Source organism: Echinops telfairi, unplaced genomic scaffold (genome assembly GCF_000313985.2).
Source record: "Echinops telfairi isolate 266 unplaced genomic scaffold, ASM31398v2 ScPeMD7_443;HRSCAF=831, whole genome shotgun sequence".
NCBI lineage: Eukaryota > Metazoa > Chordata > Mammalia > Afrosoricida > Tenrecidae > Echinops > Echinops telfairi.
Window position 1 is genome coordinate 76,036,748 of NW_022104341.1, and position 20,716 is coordinate 76,057,463.

At 35.1% G+C, this 20,716-nt stretch overlaps 1 protein-coding gene across 1 annotated transcript in view; it reads left to right on the forward strand.

Annotated features, from left to right (window-relative positions):
• Positions 1-20,716, forward strand: part of NRDC (nardilysin convertase) — a 76,513-nt gene that overhangs the window by 35,546 nt on the left and 20,251 nt on the right. Inside the window, exons 8-16 of the mRNA XM_045291758.1 lie at positions 2,592-2,766; positions 5,022-5,144; positions 6,906-6,963; positions 10,425-10,498; positions 11,199-11,268; positions 13,211-13,288; positions 16,132-16,252; positions 16,333-16,391; positions 16,641-16,695. Of these exons, the coding sequence (XP_045147693.1) occupies positions 2,592-2,766; positions 5,022-5,144; positions 6,906-6,963; positions 10,425-10,498; positions 11,199-11,268; positions 13,211-13,288; positions 16,132-16,252; positions 16,333-16,391; positions 16,641-16,695 (813 nt within the window). The remainder of the gene's footprint in view (positions 1-2,591; positions 2,767-5,021; positions 5,145-6,905; positions 6,964-10,424; positions 10,499-11,198; positions 11,269-13,210; positions 13,289-16,131; positions 16,253-16,332; positions 16,392-16,640; positions 16,696-20,716) is intronic.

A 20,716-nucleotide genomic window follows, 5' to 3' on the forward strand; every position in this document is an offset into this window, starting at 1 on the left:
GGCGGGGGCTAGGGTGAGGGTGAGAGGGGTGGGGATAAAGGGAAGCTAATATCAAAGAGTTCAAGAAGAAAGAACATGTTTTGAAACTGATAATGGTAGCAATTGTACAATTATGCTTGATCTAATTGAATTATGAACTGTTGTAATACCTATAAGAACTCTTAATAAGATGCTTTAAAAAAGAAAAGAAAAGAAACTAAACACCTGACCAGAAAATACATTTAATCTTATTTTGTGGCTGTTTCCTTTTTCTTTGGAATAGAAAGAATGAAGATCATAAGGGAAATGGAGTACATTATAGGGTGAGGCTTCATTTGGAGCTATATTACTAATATTCTCTAATTAGAGAATCCCAATATGTAATATTACTGTAGGTTGACCTGGTTTGCCTTATTTTAATATTAGATACATGCAATACTATATGTGATGATCGTGGGGATTTCATTTTATTTAGAGCAGGCTTTTGGCATTCAGCAAATCGAGACAAAATACTTGTGTTTATTCCTCCTTTTGTACTGTTTTTCTTCTTGACTGGATCAATTGCCTCTTACTAATAATGATGTATTTATATTCACTAAGTTATCGATAGCTAGAAAGAGCAGCTGGAATTCAACAGAGCTGTGTTGTACTTAGAAAAATGTCACCATCTTTGGTCCTCAATTTATTGTAAATGTATTTGTTAAAGGCAATAAGGTGATTTTAGACTTTTCCTAACTACTCGTTCCTTGAAGTCAAGGACTATGCTTTCTTAAAGAAAAATAATGGCCATAACTTTGTGAGCTGACCTCTTGCTTTGACATTAACTCGTTTAGTAAATCCCTTTGGAAGCCGCCATTTTTTTGTTGTTGTTGGAAGGCACCTTAAGTATATTACTGGGAGAACTTGTCTATACCCATTCACTGATTGCTTTGTTTGGAAAAAACCCATATATGCATGAACTAGATCCTCAGTAGCAATACCTTTTTACCTTTACACAATGTTGTGTATCAATCACTACTGATTTTAAGAATTTTTTTATTCATCAAAAGGAATTCTGTAACCTTTAAGTAGTAACCCAGTTCATTCCTTAGTCTTTGGTAACCTCTGATATACTGGACATTTTACATAAGAATCATACGATATTTGTCCTTTTGTGCCTGGTACAATTTGTTTCATATGTCTTTAAGATTCATTCATGTTGTAATATATCAGAACTAAACTCCATTTTTTGATGGGCTGTATAGTATTTCATTGTATATGTGTACTGTAGTTTGCTTATTCATTTATCTGTTATTGGAACCTTGGGTTGTTAGCCCCTTTGGCTTTGTGATTAGTGCTGCAATATACATTATTGTATCTATGTCTATTTGCATTACTGTTTTAAATTCTTTTAGGTAATACTTGCCCAAGAGGGGAATTGCTGGGTCATGTGGCAGTTCTGTGTTTAGCTTTTTGAGGAACTGCCAAAATTTTCACAGCTGCAAAGCTCTTGTTTTTTAAAAAAATCATTTTATTAGGGGCTCATACAGCTCTTATCACGATCCATACATACATCAATTGTGTAAAGCACATTTGTACATTCATTGCCCTCATCATTCTCAAAACATTTCCCTTCCCTCCCCACTCCTCCTTCCCTCATGAGCCCTTGATAATTTATAACTTATTATTTTGTCATATCTTTCCCTGTCCGATGTCTCCCTTCACCCACTTTTCTGTTGTCCGTTCCCCAGGGAGGAGGTCACATATAGTTCCTTGTAATTGGTTCCCTCTTTCCAATCCACTCTCCCCCTGTCCCACTATCATGCTCAGTCCCCACCAGGGTTTCAGCACTTCCTCTTTGTTACATTCCCCTTGATCATTCCCTACCAGGACCCCCTCACCCACCTCACTACCAGTTTGGATCACTTGTTGTTCCCTTGTCCCTGGGTTTGTTAACACCGCTTCCTTTCCCCCCACCTCCCCCTCTCCCATGTCCCCCCAGAAACTTTCGGTCCCGTTGTTTTCTCCTCCAGATTGTTCATCCAGCTTATCTTATTTAGACAGACCTGTGGAGATAATAACATGCACAAAAACAAGACAGAGCAAACCCAAGCAACAATATACAACAAAACAGCAACAACAAACCACTGACAAAGAACAAATTAAAACACAAGAAAGAAAAGCTTGTAGTTAAATCAAGGATCGCTGGCCTTTAGGTGTGTTTTCCAGTCCACTCTGTTGGGGCACCATGCCCTGGCCCTAAAGTCCACCTTCAGCATTCCCTGGGGACCTTGGCAAAGCTCTTGTTTTAACTGTCATTTTATTACCAACATAGTTGGCTTTGGTGGAAATTTAACAAAGTTTATAACAAAGTTCCCAATATAAGGAATTTGCTTTAACATGGTATTAACACTTTTATCATGTAGTCTTGGACATAGCATCTTGGAGCTGACATCTTTAGATATTAACTTCTTTGTTTCATTTGAAAGATAGGTGGAAACCCCTAGAAGGTGACTTTTCTTTCCCAAAGATATATAATATGTTAAAACATACAGTCAGCTACTTAGATCAAGTTCTCCATTTTAGCCTTATAGTTTTCACCAAGTTGACTTTTATTATTTTCTTGCTTTAAGTCCTATAAACTTGAATTTCTAGGTAATAAAGCAGATACTAAATTTCATTTCATTAATACTGTTCCTTTAAAATTGACAGAATACCAACTAGCCCGACCTTCTGATGCAAACAGAAAAGAAATGTTGTTTGGAAGTCTTGCTAGACCTGGACATCCTATGGGGAAATTTTTTTGGGGTAAGATGCTCTATAAATCATCCTTTTGTCATGTTTTCTAGCTAGGAAGATTGAGAATTTAAAAAAAATTGATTAAAGGATTGAAAAACAAAGCAAAGTGGTTAGCTAGGTTTTAACTTTTTTATTATTATTATTAAAAGATCATTTTATTGGGGACTCTTACAACTCTTGTTACAATCCACACATCGATTGCATCAAGTGTGTTTGTACATATGTTGCCTTCATTCTTTTCTAGACATTTAACTTTCCCACCCTTACAACCACTTGATAGTTTATAAATTATTATTTTCATTTCTCACACTGACCACTATCTCCCTTCCCCCATGTTTTCTGTTGTTCTTCCCCCTGGAGAAGGGTGTATGGTTTTATGTCGATCATTGAGATCAGTTCCCCCTTTCTCTCTTCCCCCTCCCTCCTTCCCCCTACCTTTCTGGTTCCCACTCCTATTACTGGTTTTTAAGTCCTAATAGATCTTCAAATAGATAGCCTGCCTATATTAGGTTCAATTAGCATTGGGTTCTTAAATAGCAGGAATAGCACCTAGGATGTGGTGAATGCTTTTTAGGCTCCAGCTATATTCTAACACAATGTTAATTATCTCATTTGATTATCAACAGCTTTATGAAAAATAGACTCCATTATTATATGCACTAGAGATAAACAGTTTTACAGAAGCTATGTAAGTTGCTTAAATCACACAGATAGTAAGTGGTAAATGTGGGATTTAAACCTCTGATGCTCTGATTATGGACCATTTTTATTTATCAACAAAGATGTAGCAATGAATTCTCTAATAGTTTTGATCTATGACTTAATTTTTGTTTGCTTAAGTGATAGCTTTATTATTATGACTTTTTATTATTTTAAGAATTATTTAAGCTGCCATTGAATCAATTCTGATTCATAGCGACTTTACAGGATAGGATACAACTGCCCCTGTGGGTTTCTGAGATTGTAATTCTTAACAGGAGTTACAAAGCCTCTCATCTTTGTCCCATGGAATTGCACTGGTAGACTCAAACTGCTGATTTTGCTGTCAGGGCTCCTAGAATTCAGTTATATATATTAAATATATATATATATATACACACACACACACACACTTTATAATCTTCTTAACCATAGAGTAGAGTTTTGGATTCATTTTTCTAAATTGTACCTTATTCAAAAGGAATTTTTATTTCCTGGACATTTTGTAAGGAACCCTGCTGGCACATTGACTGAATGTTTGACTAAAATGTTGGTGATTTGAACCTACCAGCCATTACTCAGGAGAAAGATGTGATAGTTTACTTCTCTTAAGATTTTGTGGCCTTGGAAATCATATGGGCTAGTTCTGCTCTGTCCTATAGGATTGCTTTGAGTTAAAATTGACTTGATGGCAACTGTGTTAGTCTGGGTTGACTAGAGAAACAAATTCATAGGCACTCATGTGTATAAAAGAGAACTTTATATCAAATAGCAAATTATACATTAAGAAAACATCCCAGCCCAGTCCAGGTCAAGTCCATAAATCCGACATTAGCCCATACTCTTCTTCAGATTCACGCAGCACATGGAATGACACTGAATGCAGGAAGAAAGATCACAGGCCAGTGGGTCGAAAGTCTTGTCGATCCAGTGGTGGTAGGAGCCTCTCTCAGTGATGGTGCAGGTCTCCCCGTGGCTCCCTCAGCTCCAAGGCTCTTGCTTAGCTCCATGTGTCTTGTCAACTGGAGTGTTTCACAGGGAGTGTGTCTCTGTCCCACCTCCAGCAAGCTATTTATCTCCTTAGCACCTCCAACCTGATTGACAGGCTAAACTCTACCTCTTCACTCTTAATAGTCTCAAATTGACAACTGATTGTGTAACTACCCCAGCTACTTTTTTTTTTTTAGATAACATTTTGTGCAATTCCATGCATTTCTTATGGCTTCTTAATTTTTTTAATTTTTAAAAATTAAGAAAAATATTAAAATAACTCAGATAAATAGTAGTTGAATACTAGATAATTATTAAGCAAGGATTGCTTAAGTTATTAAGTTTGCTATTAAGGTATTATCAACCAGAATTAATCCTATGTGTTTAAAAACTACTTCAGAATTGTTTCTTGACTCCAATAAACTTTTATGGTAGTATTAATATGAGTATTAATATTACACACTGAATCAATATTGTTGAGTCATTTGGATTATTTCATTTGGTTATTTTTTGTATTGTTGATGTAGATAACTTTGAACAAAGTGAACTTAGTTATTTCTGTAATCTCTTTGCAGGAAATGCTGAGACTCTCAAACATGAGCCAAAACGGAATAATATTGATACACATGCTAGACTAAGAGAATTCTGGATGCGCTACTACTCTGCTCATTATATGACTTTAGTGGTTCAGTCTAAAGGTAAATCTGTAGTGGCCCTTGGAATAAAACAAGTGTGATTTGGGGCATTTTTGCTTTGTCACAAAGGGTTTCTGTGAGCCAGAATCAAATAAACACCATACAACATTTGCCCTACATATCCCCTTCAACCCACCCATAGCCTACACTAACTCCAGACAGTGTTTCTTGTCTTCTTCCCAGCTGTATCTCTAACGTCTGGAACTGTCCCTGACACCACTTACTCATCTTTACCAAAGGCCTAGTAAAATAGAATGACTAATTGCTGTAATCATTTTGATGATGACAGTATCTTAAATATAAATGATAAATGCTACCACTCTTTGCCGTCTTTTATCATTCTCTTCAGTATCATGCCGACTTTTTCTAGAAAGGAGTCATGATAACTTTCTTTTAACATTTCAACTTCTTGAAATTCAGTTGGTTGCTAAACAATTCCTTTTTTTTTTTTTTTTCAATTCCTTTTTATATACCTTCTTTATAGTTTGCACTTAAAAAGAAACAATCCTCTGCTCCCAATGTGGTTCTCATTTTTATAAATATGTTCCCTGTACATTGTCAAAATTGAGATAAAAACTGACTTGACAAAGACAAAACAGTTCTACATTTAGGATCAAAATGAGTCCAGAGTTGACTTGAATAGTAAGTTGTGGATATGGAAGGTAGATTACTGTGTTCAAGTGGTGGATGTATTTTTAGATCCCTTCTGCAATATTTGTTAAAATGAGGAATATATATTCTTTATGTAATGTTAATTTATAATGTAAAATTATGTTTCTGAGTAATTTTAGGGACATGTATTTCTGTTCAAGTAGGTATTTTATTTCTTTTGCAGTTTCTTCCTCTGCGATGACAAGTGCAAGATATTATTAGAGTTTCTTACTTAATTCCTAATTTCTAAGAAATTATGTAATTTCTTACATAATTAGTGTTTCTTTTATTTTTGACAAAAGAACTTTGTATAATCTAGATAGAATAGAATTTGGAGTTTTAACATTTATTGTGCCATTTGAGTCAAATACCTATATAAATAGTATAGATTAAATCTGGAAGTTGCTTTTTTAGTGTAATTTGCATTTTATACACTGGTTCTTCATTATTGAGAATTAATAAAATTCATGTGCCTGGTAGAACTTCCTAGATACTGTCCAGAGATAGTAATGAGTCTCTGGGGTGAGTGGTTTGTTTTCCTTTTGGTTTCATGTTTCACCAGACATTGCAAAATAGTTTCTTAGAAAGTACAAGAAAGGAATCAAAGGAGGTAGAGTCATGTACATGAAACCTAATAACAATTCTGGAGAAAGACATCAACAAATATAAATTAATGTAAAACAAAACAGTATCATTGCTGCTGAGATCGTGTGAAGAGGAGCAGTCAGTATAGTGTTAGTCAGGAGCTGCCTTCCTTAAGGAAGTTTTAGAATAGGTGCAGGAGTATGGTGACATATTCTTTCTATTGCTTAGCCCTTCAGTTTAATGCTAAAAAGCTTTTTATAATATGTTGCTTTTTGTTGTTACCTGTGTGCTTTTTCTGACTTTACAAGGGATAGTAAAGGAAGCTAGTAAAGTGTTATTTGTCTTAAAATTTCTTATCTGCTTATAGCTTTTCTTGTTACTCATTACTGATTAAGAAATGGCAAAAAAATTCCCAAGTTAAAGTACCCCTTTGCTTTGTAGCTGAAGGTTTGTGAAAAAGCTAATGTTATATACATACTTTGAATAATGATATATTTCCCTGTCTCCCTTACCTCTTCCTATTCCAAGAAACTCTGGATACTTTGGAAAAATGGGTGACTGAAATCTTCTCTCAAATACCCAACAAGTAAGACATTTATGTTTGTAAAGTTCACACCTTTACAGCTAAAGGTGTGTCTTAGATAAACCCTAAAGGTATTTGCCTTGTTTAGTCTTTTAAATGGGTAATAACATTAAGACCTAAAGATCACAAGACTTTTGAGTGAGATAACTAAGTCACGAACTTGGGTTTCCTAGATTTAGGAAGAAATAAAGGAGTTCCCAGAATACTCAGGAGAAGGCCGTGCCCACACAGAGGCCTCATTGGCTATGACCCGATTGATAGATACTTTTAAACTTATAGTTAACATTTTTGTCTCCTTTTATTTTATTAAGTCAGTTGTTTGGAACTTTTAACACTTTTCTCTATCAAAGCATTAATCTTATAGGTGATGGCTGATTTTCCATACTTTGTGGAAAAGTACATTTTAGGTATACCAAATTACCTTTCATTAGAAATCATTTCTAGGACTCCAGTTAAGAAAACTATTAAATAGGGAACAACAAGTGATCTAAAATTGATGGCGAGGATAGCTTAGGATGCCTGGAGGGGCTTCAATTATAGACATGAGCAATTAATGAAAGCCGAATGAAGGTTGAACATGATAGTGGGACAAGAGGAAAGTAAAAAGGAAATAGAGGAAAGAACTAGGAGGCAAAGGACATTTATAAAGGTATAAATACAGGCACGTACATACATAAACATATCCTTATAAATGTACATATATAACGGTAGGGACATAAATCTGTAAATATATGTTAAATATTAAGGTGGCAGATGGACATTGGGCCTCTATTCAAGTACGCCCTCAACACAAGAACACTTTGTTCTAATAGCCTGTCATTGTGTGATGTTCACATTCCCAACATGATTGCTGAAAACAAAATGGGTGCATAAGCAAATGGGGTGAAGAAAGCTTATGGTGCCTGGCTATAAAAATATATAGATCTAGAGTCTTAAAGACTTGAAGATAGTCATCAAGCTGGGAAGCAACAAAGTTCAAGTGGAAGAAGCACACCAGCCTGTGTGCTCACCAGATGTCGATGGGATCATTAATCAGAAGACCCAGAACAAACAATCATGTCTTTGCAAATGATGGGAGGGGGGTGTTGAGGTGGGCAGATTTGAGACCCAAAGTCCATCTGTAGACAATGGGACATCCCCTCACAGAAGGGTTACAAGGAAGGCACGAGTCAGGCAGGGTGAAGTATAGCACCGATAGAACATAAAACATTCTTCTAGTTCTTTCATGCTTCCTCCTTGTGTTAGTATGGGTAGACTAGAGAAACAAATTCATGGACACACATCTTTGTATAAGAAAGAGCTTTATAAGGGGAACCGATTAAGGGATCTACATATGACCTCCTAGAAAAGTGGGTGAAGGGAGACATTGTGCAGTGCAAGATATGACAAAATAATTTGTAAATTATCAAGGGTTCATGAGGGAGGGGTGAGTGGGGAGGGAGGGGAAAAATGAGCTGATGCCAGGGGCTTGGGTGGAGAGCAGATGTTTTGAGAATGATGAGGACAATGAATGTACAAATATGCTTTACACAATTGATGTATGTATGGATTGTGATAAGGGTTGTATGAGCCCCTAATAAAACAATTAAAAAAACAAACAAAAGAAATGGAAAAAAGAGGAAGAGCTTTATATACAATAGTAGTTAAATATTGAGAAAACATCTCAACACAGTCTAGCTCAAGTTCATGTCTGATAATAGCCCGTGTGCCCGATAACAATCTATATAGTCACATGCATTGCTGCCGAATGCAGGAATATCACAGGCCAGGGGGTTGGAAGTCTTGTGGATCCAGTGGCATTGTAAGCATCTCAGCACTGGCAGGGGTCTCCAAGTGGTTCCTTCAGCTCTGAAAGTCTGACTGCCTCAGGGTAGCTTCATGTGGCTTCTCTTCAGAATGTCTCACAGGGAGTGAGCCTAGAGAGAGAGTGTCTCTTGCCTCCAAGGAAGAAATAAAGGAGTTCCCAGTATCCTCAGGAGAAGGCCATGCCCACACAGAGGCCTCATTGGCTATGACCCGATTGACAGATTAGACTCCACCCCTACACTCTTAATCCTCATATTGACACCAGATTATGTAACTACCACACTCAGCCCCCTCTATCATGACCCTAGTGCTATCTTACAAATCTGGCTAGACCAGAGCATATACACTGGTACAGATAGGAGCTCTCAACACACAGAATCCAGGACAGATAAACACCTCAGTAACAATAAGGGGAGTAGTGATACCATGAGGGTAGGGGGAACATGGGGGGAAAAAGGGGAAACTGATCGCAATGATTGATGTATAACTGCCCCTCCCCAAGAGGATGAACAATAGAAACGTGGGTGAAGGGAGAGAGTGGAAGGAAAAGAATAATTTATAAGTTATTATGGGTTCGTGAGGGAGGGAAAAATGAGCTGATATCAAGGGATTCAAGGAGAAAGAAAATGGTTTGAAAAGAATGATGGCAACATATGTACAAATGTGCATGTATGGATTGTTATAAGAGCTGTAAGAGAGCCCCCAATAAAATGATTTTTAAGAAATACTATTAAGTATTTTTCTGAATTGATCATTTTATTGGGGACTTGTACAGATATAACAGTCCATAAATCAATTACATAACATGAACTTGTACAGATGCTGTCATCATCATTTTCCAAACATTTTTTTCCTTGAGCCCCTTGATATCAGCTCCTCTTTATTCCCTCCCTTACTATTAAGTATTTTTTTGTTAACTTCAAATTATTAATCAAAATAATACTGCTACATCTTTGTTAACAAAGTACACAATTTTTCATCATGAAAATCTTTCTTCTCACCCTTAGCAGTTTATGTTTTAGTAAAAATAAATGAGTTACCTGTGTGAGTTTTACTAGTTCTTTATTGTAAGATATATTTTATAACTGATCCCTTGAAGAGAGAAGTTAAAAAGTCTCCTTAATACTAATTTATGTTCTTTTTTTTTTCCCAGATAATAATTTGTGTTTTTTATGTGGAATAAATTTAAAAGTTATAATATCTGTCAATCAGATTAGAAGTACCTTTAGAGAGAGATCATATCTTTTAGATACCAGAGGACCCAAGATAATGCTTTATGTTTCATATTGTGCTTTATACCTTATAACTCAATATATATTTGTTGAATACATTTTTTTCCCTCCAGTGTACGTTTTCTTTGGAAAATAACTGAAAGGAAAAGTATAGTTGAAAGGGGCTTATAAATGCAGTAAATCTTGAGTGGGTCACCTCAGTCCATTATCTTCTTTCTTTTATGTTTTAAAGCCACTGAGTTATTGAGGCTGAGGTTAATAATAGGTTGTGGAATAAGGGTTTTGGGAATTTGCTGTCTAGAATACTTTAAAGCTGTGTATCTATAGAATAGATTATAAATACCTGTTGGCTAGATATCCCTAAAGATAATGCTTATAAAGGTGTTTGCTAATTGTAATCTATTATTTTTTGTTTTTGTTTTTCAGTGGGTTATCCAAACCAAACTTTGGCCATTTAATGGAGCCATTTGACACACCAGCATTTAACAAACTTTATAGAGGTTCGTTAAAAATAAAACCCCAAAGCTTTAAAATGGTTTGAAATAACTATATTACAGTCTCTAAAACTGAGGCTGCTTCAATTATGGGACTTTTCGTCTCTCTGTCAATTGCCTAGCTGTTCCACCTCTTCCTGTTGCCAGTCACTTTCTTCCTTTGATCAAGGACTTGTTTTGTCACATCAGTTCTGTTCTAAGCTTCTTCCCAGTACAACTTCGGATCTCATATTTAGTTAATCAAAGAATAATTGCACAGGGAAGAGTCTTAGAGATAATTTAGCCCAACCCACTTATTTTGCCTTAAAGGAACAGATTCAGAAACATTTCATTGTAAGGGATTTCCTTAAGGTCATTTAAGCCCCTACAGTAAGATGGTGGTAGGGCAGGATTTAGACTGGGTCTCCTGACTCTTGGTGCCAGCTCCTTTCTTGCAACAAGAGATTCACTCTTAACAGCATTATATATTCTCATAGTTCTTTTATCCTTACTTCTACCCATGAAACAAATCTAAAAGAATTTTATAAAAATTGCGTAGTCAAATTGGGAAATTGGCAACTTAAAATACGTAATAAGTGCATTGTATGTATATCTTCTGTGTACTGTTAGACAAAATATATTAGAAAAAGGTGAAGAAAACATTCTGCAATACAGTAAAAGTTATAGAGGAATACTTATATTTGTTTTTCTGAAAAATATTTTTTAGTGGTTCCAATCAGAAAAATTCATGCTCTGACAATCACATGGGCACTTCCCCCTCAACAACAACATTATAGGTAAGTATTCAAGGACAAGTTTATTACTTCATTAGTTGTTTTCTTAAAGCATGCTAAATATTTTAAATTGGGAGTTCTAAGTTTATAAATGTAGGTAATTTGATTAATTAGGACTTAACTATTGTTGGGGCTTTTATATATTTTGATGTCTTTTTTTAGCAAAAGTTCTTTATTTAAAACTAGTTGCCTTTGTCACATATTGAAATGAAGTATCATATTGTCAATACTAATGTTTCCAGTTGTTTTCTGTAGTATTGTCAGTACAAACATATAATATTAACTAATGATTTATTAGGGTTGCTATGTATGGGTACCTAACAACAACAATGATTTGACAGTGGCAATCCTTTGTTTTTTGTTTGTTTTTTTATGCTCCTTGCTTACATGAGCTGTTTTATTATTTATTTTTATTTATTTTTTTCTCTCTTTTTTCCCTTTTATTTATTTATTTAAACAGTGGAAACCCTTTGATTTAATCTTATCAACAGTAAAATTGAGTCGTTCTGAGGCTGCCATATAATTGGAGTATATATCCCAAGAACTTTTATAAGTTAGGGTAGGTTTATAAAAATTAGGAAAACATTTTAATTTATCTATTAAAAGGGGACTTCAAAAATTCGTAGAGACCAAATTCAAAATGGTGTTTTTTCTACACACTTTTTAAAGCCCCTCATAGTTATCTTTTATGAAGACTATAGCATAGTTGCAGTTTTTGAAACACTATATAGATGATTTTCTCATTAGAAAAATGTTAATACGTAAATTGAATACACTAATAAAAATTTAACAATCGATGAAACTACTACCAATAACAAAAAACTTAAGGACAAGTGTACAAAGAAAGATTACTATGTATTACTTGAGCCCTGAAAAAAATTTTGTTACTTGTATGTTAGAAAATTCAATCAAGCTGAAAAAAGATGAAAAAAATCATGATTCTTCTCTCCAAAGATAGCCTAACTTTTTTGTGTTTCTAATCAGACTAACTTTTAAAAAAATGAAACGATAATTTTGCTGTTGTTGTTTTCTTTTCATGTGAAGCTTTTATGGACGGTTGTTTTGTTTTATTTAACATGACTTTTATCGTGAAGCCATTTTGAATTCCCAATTAAGTGAATTTCTAATAGATTTTGGGGGATTCACCCTCCCTCTACCAAAAGCACAGTGTTCATTCCTCCACAGTTATTTTATGTAGTGAAATTAGTTTCCTTCAGGTATAATTGTTGTATATCTAGGTTCATTCATCATATTCTTTGTCCTTTTACACTAGTCTTGTTACATATATAACTTAAACTTCTATTTTAGTAATTTTGTGTGAGCTTTTGGAATTGTTTCAAATAATTGAGATCATATTATATCTTGACTTTCAAATATTTACTGAATTTAATTCTCTAACCTAATTTTGAAATTTAAGAATGCTTAGATTAAAAACTTAGTTTTCAAGACACTTCTATTTTAATAAGCATGCATTTCCAAAATTATAGTGGAAGCCAATGGGAAAAGACAATTGGAATAATATATATACAGCTACTCAGAACTATTGTAGTACATAAAATAAAGCATTTTCATAAAACCTATAGGAGTAGGTAGGCAAGAAAAGAAAAAAAAGATCAATTTTCCTACTCCACGTCCTTCATTTATTTAAAGGAAAATAAACTAAAACGAGAATCTAGATTTTCCTTACTCAGCACAGGCATTTTACATGACAATAGACAGACAATCTGCCTTTGCAGACAGATGAATCATTTTTCAGATGAAGGAAGTTAAAGTTTACTACTTTTTCTAAATTTAACTTGCTGGTAAATTGTTAAACTTTTGTTTAGATGCATTTATGTGTGTGTAAATTTATTTTATTCTCAAATATTTTATTATTAAAGAGAACATTTTTATGGTGCATTTTTACCTTAATTTTTGTTTCTGACCTTAAAATTTTTTTTTTAAGGGTGAAACCACTTCATTATATCTCTTGGCTGGTTGGGCATGAAGGCAAAGGCAGCATTCTTTCTTATCTTAGAAAAAAGTAAGTGTTCAATTAAAAAGTACTTTTAGTTTAGACTCCTCAGAAAATATTAAACAATATTATTATATGTTAGTCATTTTATTCTCCTTTTATTATATGATAAGAGGCCTAGAATGAAATTTAATGCTTAATTCAGTCACTTTAATAGCCTAGACTAGCTGATGGTGCCCGGCTATCAAAAGATATAGCGTCTGGAGTCTTAAACTCTTGAAGGTAAACAAACGGCCATCTAGCTCAGAAGCAACAAAGCCCGCTTGGAAGAAGCACACCAGCCTATGTGATCACGAGGTATTGAAGGGATCAGGTATCAGGCATCAAGGAACAAAAAATCATATCATTGTGACTGAGGGGGAGTGCGGAGTGGGGACCCAAAGCCCATCTGTAGGCAACTGGACATCCCTTCACGAAAGGGTTGCAGGGAGGAGACGAGCCAGGCAGGTTGCAGTGTAGCAACGAGGAAACACAACTTTCCTCTAGAAAGTTCCTAAATGCTTCCATGCCCCCCACTACATGAACCTAATTCCACCTTACAAATCTGGTTAGACTAGAGGATGTGCACTGGTACAGATAGGAACTGGAAACACAGGGAATCCAGGAAAGATGATCCCTTCAGGACCAGTACCGAGAGTGGTGATATCAGGAGGGTGGAGGGAGGGTGGGGTGGAAAGGGGGAATCAATTACAGGGATCTACATATAACCTCCTCCCTGGGAGGGTGGACAACAGAAAAGTGGGTGAAGGACAGTGTAAGATATGAGAAAATAATAATTTATAAATTATCAATGGTTCATGAGAGGGGGGGGAGTGGGGAGGGACGGGGTAAAATGAGGAGCTGATGCCAGGGGCTTAATTGGAGAGCAAATGTTTTGGGAATGATGAAGGCAACGAATGTACAAATGTGCTTTACTCAGTTGATGTATATATGGCTTATGATAAGAGTTATATGAGCCCCCAATGAAACGATTAAAAAAAATAGCCTAGACTGTTTGAATAGACATTTTAGTTTTGTATATTTTCTTCCAAGCCCCTATTGAAAGTAGTTATCAACAATAGTTTTAAAACCATAAATTAAAGATTCCAGATTTGCATAAAAATGTAAACTGTAGGCACAAATTTAGATTTGCCTGAATCATAAGGAGTAAATTATTTATATGCTATAAATCCCTAGGTGCTCTTCCTGCAAAACACAGACTTTAACTGAAACTTACTGAACAGATCATTCGTGAAACTGCAAACAGTTTATGCAGCCATGCTAGCAGAGTATTTCCTAATGCGTATGAGTACCACCCACTTAAGTTGTCTGCAGCCAAATAAGTGAATATAACTTTGGGATCAAGACTGATAGAGTCACTGCTTTATTTTACATGCACGAATTAATTTGAGCGTTTAAAGATAGATGAGTAATGTAAATAAATACTTTAAAACATTGATGTGTATTAGAACATGTCAAAGAAAATTGAGAACACATATATGCCTTATACAAATAGCATAAAATGCTTTGAGTTGTGCCCCATCTCTACCTTACTGAACTTCATTAGATTTTTGAATTTGTGTTATATTATAGATTAGTTGATAGTCTCAAGGAACTCAGTTGACTATCTAAATAGGAAAGATATTTAGATATTTGAAGTGTTTTAAAGCTTTTCCATAAAAAGCCTTGTTATTCTCAATTTTAAACTGAAAGAACTACAGAAAAAATTCAAGAAAATCATTGTACCAAAAAGAGTCTACATTCAACCATTTCAAGAAGTAGCATATGACAAAAAAACCAGCTGTACTGAAGGAAGATGTTCCAGCTGCACTGAAAGCGTAAGCCAAAAAAGGCCCTAGGAATTGATAGAATAGGATTGTTGAAATGTTTCAACTAGCTGAAACATTGGAAGCATTCACTGGTCTATGCCAAGAAATTTGGAAGATTGGAACTTGGCTGACTGGAACAGATCCGTATTTGTAACCCTTCCAAAGAAAGGTGACCCAACAGCATGTACAAATTATAGAACAATATCATTGATGCACATAAAAGTAAAATTTTGCTGCAGAGCATCCAACAACAGTTGCAGCAGTACATTGAAGAAGTTGCCAGAAGTTCATGCAAGCTTCAGAAGATGACTTGTAACAAGGGATATGATTGCTGTTGTCAGATGGATGTTAGCTGATACCAGACAATACCAGAAAGATGTTTACTTGTGTTTTATTGACTCCGCAAAGGCATTTAACTGTGGAACATAACAAACTATGGATAACTTTGAGAAAAATGGGAGTTCCAGAACACTTCATTCATCGTGCCATGTGCAACCTGTACACGAATCAAGTGGGACAGAACAAAGGAATGCTGCATGATTTATAATCCTGATAGGTGTGTGTCAGAGTTGTATCCTCTCACCATGCTTAGTCAGTCTGTATGCTGAGCAAATCATCAGAGAAGCTTCATTACATGAAGAAAAATGTGGCATTAGGAACAATCTTCAATATGTAGATATGTTCAGAAAAGGATGCTAAAATGCATCCCAGCAATATTATTACTATTTTGTGCTATTCATTTCTTAATAAGAATTACTATGGCTTCATAAAACTGGTAATGTTTTACTTTGTCAAAATGAGTATTAGTGTTTCCATTAAACAAATAAATAGGAATTTCTGCTGGCTTTTGTATTTACTACGGTTCCTTGGGAGACTGTGCTTTTTGTATTTGTCCATTTAAACTTACTGTCGAAAAGTAGATTTTTACATCAAAGGCTTTGGTTTCTAGATTTTATATAGACAGCTTATCCATTTTCTAATTTGAAGGCTTTGTAGATTTATCAATCCCAATATAATAACCAGGTTAATTTTTTCTTTCTGTAGGTGCTGGGCTCTTGCACTTTTTGGTGGAAATGGTGAGACGGGGTTTGAGCAAAATTCTACATATTCCGTGTTCAGCATTTCTATAACATTGACTGATGAAGGTTATGAGCATTTCTATGAGGTAAATAAGTAAAATGGAGGGTTTAAAAAATTTGTAGGTGTCACATAATGTAGAAAATTAACCAGATGTTTTGTTTTTAGGTTGCTCATACTGTCTTCCAGTATTTAAAAATGCTACAGACGCTAGGCCCAGACAAAAGGTAATAAATACTCTTAAAATGAAGCCAGGAGTACCTTTTAATCTTAAGAGTGTCAGTAGCCATGCACTTATCCAGCCTTGATGGTTTTCAGGCAGTTTTATTTACCAGCTCTGTATCGTTACTTTTCTACATGTGAGTGCACTAGAGGTTTTGTTTACTTGGTAGTTCCTATATTTTCATACCTCTCGCTGATGATTCTAGGGAAAATTTTCAATATATCTGCCATTTAAAATTTTACTTCTCTCACAGAATTTTTGAAGAGATTCAGAAAATTGAGGATAATGAATTTCATTACCAAGAACAGGTATTGAAAATCAAGTTCTTATCGAATGCTATCTGTAACTGGTATGGATGGACTTTGTTTCTCTCCTTTTGAAGTTTCACTGGATTTTTAATTCTGCTTCTTTCGTCATGTTATTTTAAAGCCAAACTTAAGGCTTTCTGAAAGTGTTAACTCTTGTGTTTTTGAGTATTTATATTGTATATCCATAAGAGGATTAAGCATATAAACATAGATCATATTGTGTGACAATCATCTGCTCATCCCTGCAATAAATATTTATAAAGACTGACTATGGTATTTGATATTTGGGGAATTAAAATATTTTAAAGATATTCTACAAGGTTATTTATTACCATATGTAGTGTTAGAAACAGTGTATTTTGGGATTTAAGGAAAGAAGATCATTTTCCCTGAAGTCTAGCAGTAGGCCTAATCATTAGCACAATTTTGAAATAGCACTGGATATAAATGATGTTTTAAGATAACTGCTTCAAATACATCATGATACAAAAATATCTTTGATTCTATTGGCAATGAAGTCACAGATACAACTAATACTATGGTTTATTGCTTATATGCATAAACAAAAGAAAAAGTAAGAGGTCACTGAAAGTAAAAATTGTAATTTCTTCCCAGTGAAATTCAATGGCCCCTTGAATTTGTCCACTGACAACCTTATGCGGCTGTGCATACTCTCTAGATTAAGAACTCCTGGTTTAGAACCAGTTCATAAAGCATATTCAAAGATAGCTATGGATCATCACTAGCAACCATTCTCTGAATACATATTACTACATGAAAACAAGGTCAAAACTATAAGCCATTAACTCCTATGCTGTCTCCTCTGTTGTATGAGTTTCTCCAGTTCCTTCTTTGGAAGACATTTCAAGGTCTCTTTATTGACTTCATCTCATTAGTAGTTTTTAATTCCCAACTCCTCTGCAAGTCGACAGTATTCATTACTACTTGCCTTCATTGAAAAGAATGAGCTCAAAACATCGTAAGCTAAAGCCTCATTATTAGAAAGTTAGAACAAATTAGGAGAATCTTTATCTGCATGAAATATTAAATTAACTACAGTCGCTTAACTTATTTCTATTTTATAATTTCCGTTTGAAGCAATTTAAGAATTTCTCCAGACTTCTTTTTGGCATTCAACAATAAAGGCAAATAGGAATGTGTTATTCAAACTATTCTATATTATTAATTCTCAATTAAGAAATTTAAAAGTTGTATTTCTCACCGGAACTTGGCTTCTCTTCCAGCTGTATGTAGTAGAAATAAGCAATTTAAACCTAGAGAATGATGAGAAAGTTATTTAGTTTAGTACTTTTCAGTAGGCAGAGAAGCAGGAATAATAATGTAGTAATTAGTAATTCAAGGCATTGAGAGTTTGTAATTTTGGACACAAAAAATTAGATATTAAAAAAGTATTAGAAAAGTTGTAAAGAAATTAGAACCCTCACACATTACTTAAAAGAATATAAACTGGCACAGCATCTTCGGAAACTGGTCATTCTTCAGACTCACAACTTCCATTTCTAGTTATGTCAATAAGAGAATTGACAACGTACTCTTATGTCTACCTAAAACCTTGGATGCAAGTGTTCATAACATTATTATTCATAATTTATACCTATTATTCATAGTAGGTAAAAGTAGCAACAACTTAGTATCATTAATTAATGGGTCATTCTGCTACAACATGGATTAACCATGATAACATGCTAAGCGAAAGAAGCAAGGCATAAAAGGCCACAGATTATATAATTCCACTTGTGTGAAATGTCCAGAACAGGCATATGTGTAGAGAGATAAAATAGATTAGTGTTTACCAGTGGGTGAGTGAAGGGGAGAATAGGACTGACTTTTTATGGCTACAGAGTTTCTTTTGGGGTTGATGAAAATTCTGAAATTATTGCTAAATTGGTGCAAATACATAATTTTGAATGTAAATCCAATTAACTGTACACCCAAAAGGTCAATTTTAGTATTTTAACTTTTCTCAAAGGATTGTATTGAACCCCACCACCCACAATATGCCTTCTCCATTGCCTTGGCACTACATACCTGTTTTTGGTGAGGTTTTTAGTGTTTTCTCATAGGAAATACTTTGATTTGCTCAGTTTTACAACACATTGATTAGAGCGGTTAACTTAGAATTGAATGGCTACTGAAAATAATTGGTTAAAGAAATTAGAACAGGATAGGAGGAATCATTTTAGACAATAATAACACATTAATTACTAGTTAACTTGTTGATTCAGAAATGTTTATTGAAATAGAGTAAAAAACCTATCACCAGCAAAACCCAAAAAGTAGCAGTGAATCTTATCTTTCCTTACTTTTTTTCATTACTCTATTATTTGGTGATAAGTAGCTCTGGTGGCCTTGTCCAGTAAGGATTGGATTGCAAATCACAAGTTGGGTTGTTCAAACCCACCAGCTACTTCACAGGAGAAAGATTTACAGACTGCATAAGGTTACTATGAAATGGAATTGGCTCAATGGCAGTGGGGGTTTAGTGGTGGTTGTGGGTTTTTTTAAATGTGCTTATATGATATAGTAGTCAATGTGTACCTATGACCTCTAGTTTACCTCTCATCTTTTAATGAATGCAGTAACTTCACTTTTTTTCTATTAGATGAGAACAACTCAAATTGTCTAACTAGGCAGTGTGGTGTTGTGGAAAGAGCATTTGCTGTTATTTTCAAACAAAACCAAATCTATTACCATAGTTATTTGAACTCATAGTACCCTATATGACAGAGGAGAACTGCTCCACAGTGTTCCAAGGCTGTCACTTCACAGAAGCAGACTGTGTTGTCTTTCTCGTGTGTGGAGCAGCTGGTGGGTTCAAACTAATGACCCTTTAGTTAACAGCCCAAAGCACCGTAAGCCACCAGGGCTCCCAGCTGATTATTTTAGGAGACTGGAATTTTAGTGTTTGTTTAGCACATCACTTCATTCTGAGTGTATGTCTTCACTTGTGACTCATGGAAGTAGGTCCTTGATTTCTGAAAGACCTGTCATTTTAAGATTCTGTGTATCTGGGAACCCAGTCAATACTTGAATTATTACTTTTGTGGGGTGAGAGGGGCGAATAATTTCATTTTAAGTCAGAGAACTTAGTCACTGACTTTTAAATTAAGACAATATGCTAATTATGATTATCACAATACTCTAAAAGACACTAATATTTTTGCTTTTACAATTATTTGGTTCATGCTTACAAAAAATTTTTAAGCGGTAGGACTGTAATTTATTCTTGAAGACCCTGTGTTTGGGTACTTCACAGCCCTGTAGGGGCTCTTGGCATGTATTTACACTTGAATATGGTAATTGTTTTGTGAAGAGGCTGTGACATATCTAAAACCTAGAGTCTTATAGAACTCAGACTGGGTGTAAGGAAATTAAACTTAAGTTAGTAGCTCATGGTTTTTTGTTTAATTCTTTTTTTTTAAATCATTTTATTGGGGGCTCATACAACTCTTATCACAATCCATACATACATCAATTGTGTCAAGCACATCTGTACATTCGTTGCCCTCATCATTCTCAAAACATTTGCTCTCCATCCAAGCCCCTGGCATCAGCTCATTTTCCCCCCTCCCTCCCTACCCCCCCCACCACCATGAACCCTTGATAATTTATAAATTATTTTATCATCTTACACTGTCTGATGTCTCCCTTCACCCACTTTTCTGTTGTCCATCTCCCAGGGTGGAAGTTATATGTAGATCCTTGTAATCAGTTCCCCCTTTCCACCCCACCCTCCCTTAACCCTCCCAGTATCACCACTCTTGGCACTGGTCCTGAAGGGATCATCTGTCCTGGTTCCCTGTGTTTCCAGTTCCTATCTGTACCAGTGTACATCCTCTGGTCTAGCCAGATTTGTAAGGTAGAATTGAGATCATGATAGTGGGGGTTGAGGAAGCATTTAGGAACTAGAGGAAAGTTGTATGTTTCATCATTGCTACACTGCACCTGACTGGCTTGTTTCCTCCCATGACCCTTCTATAAGGCGATGTCCAGTTGCCTC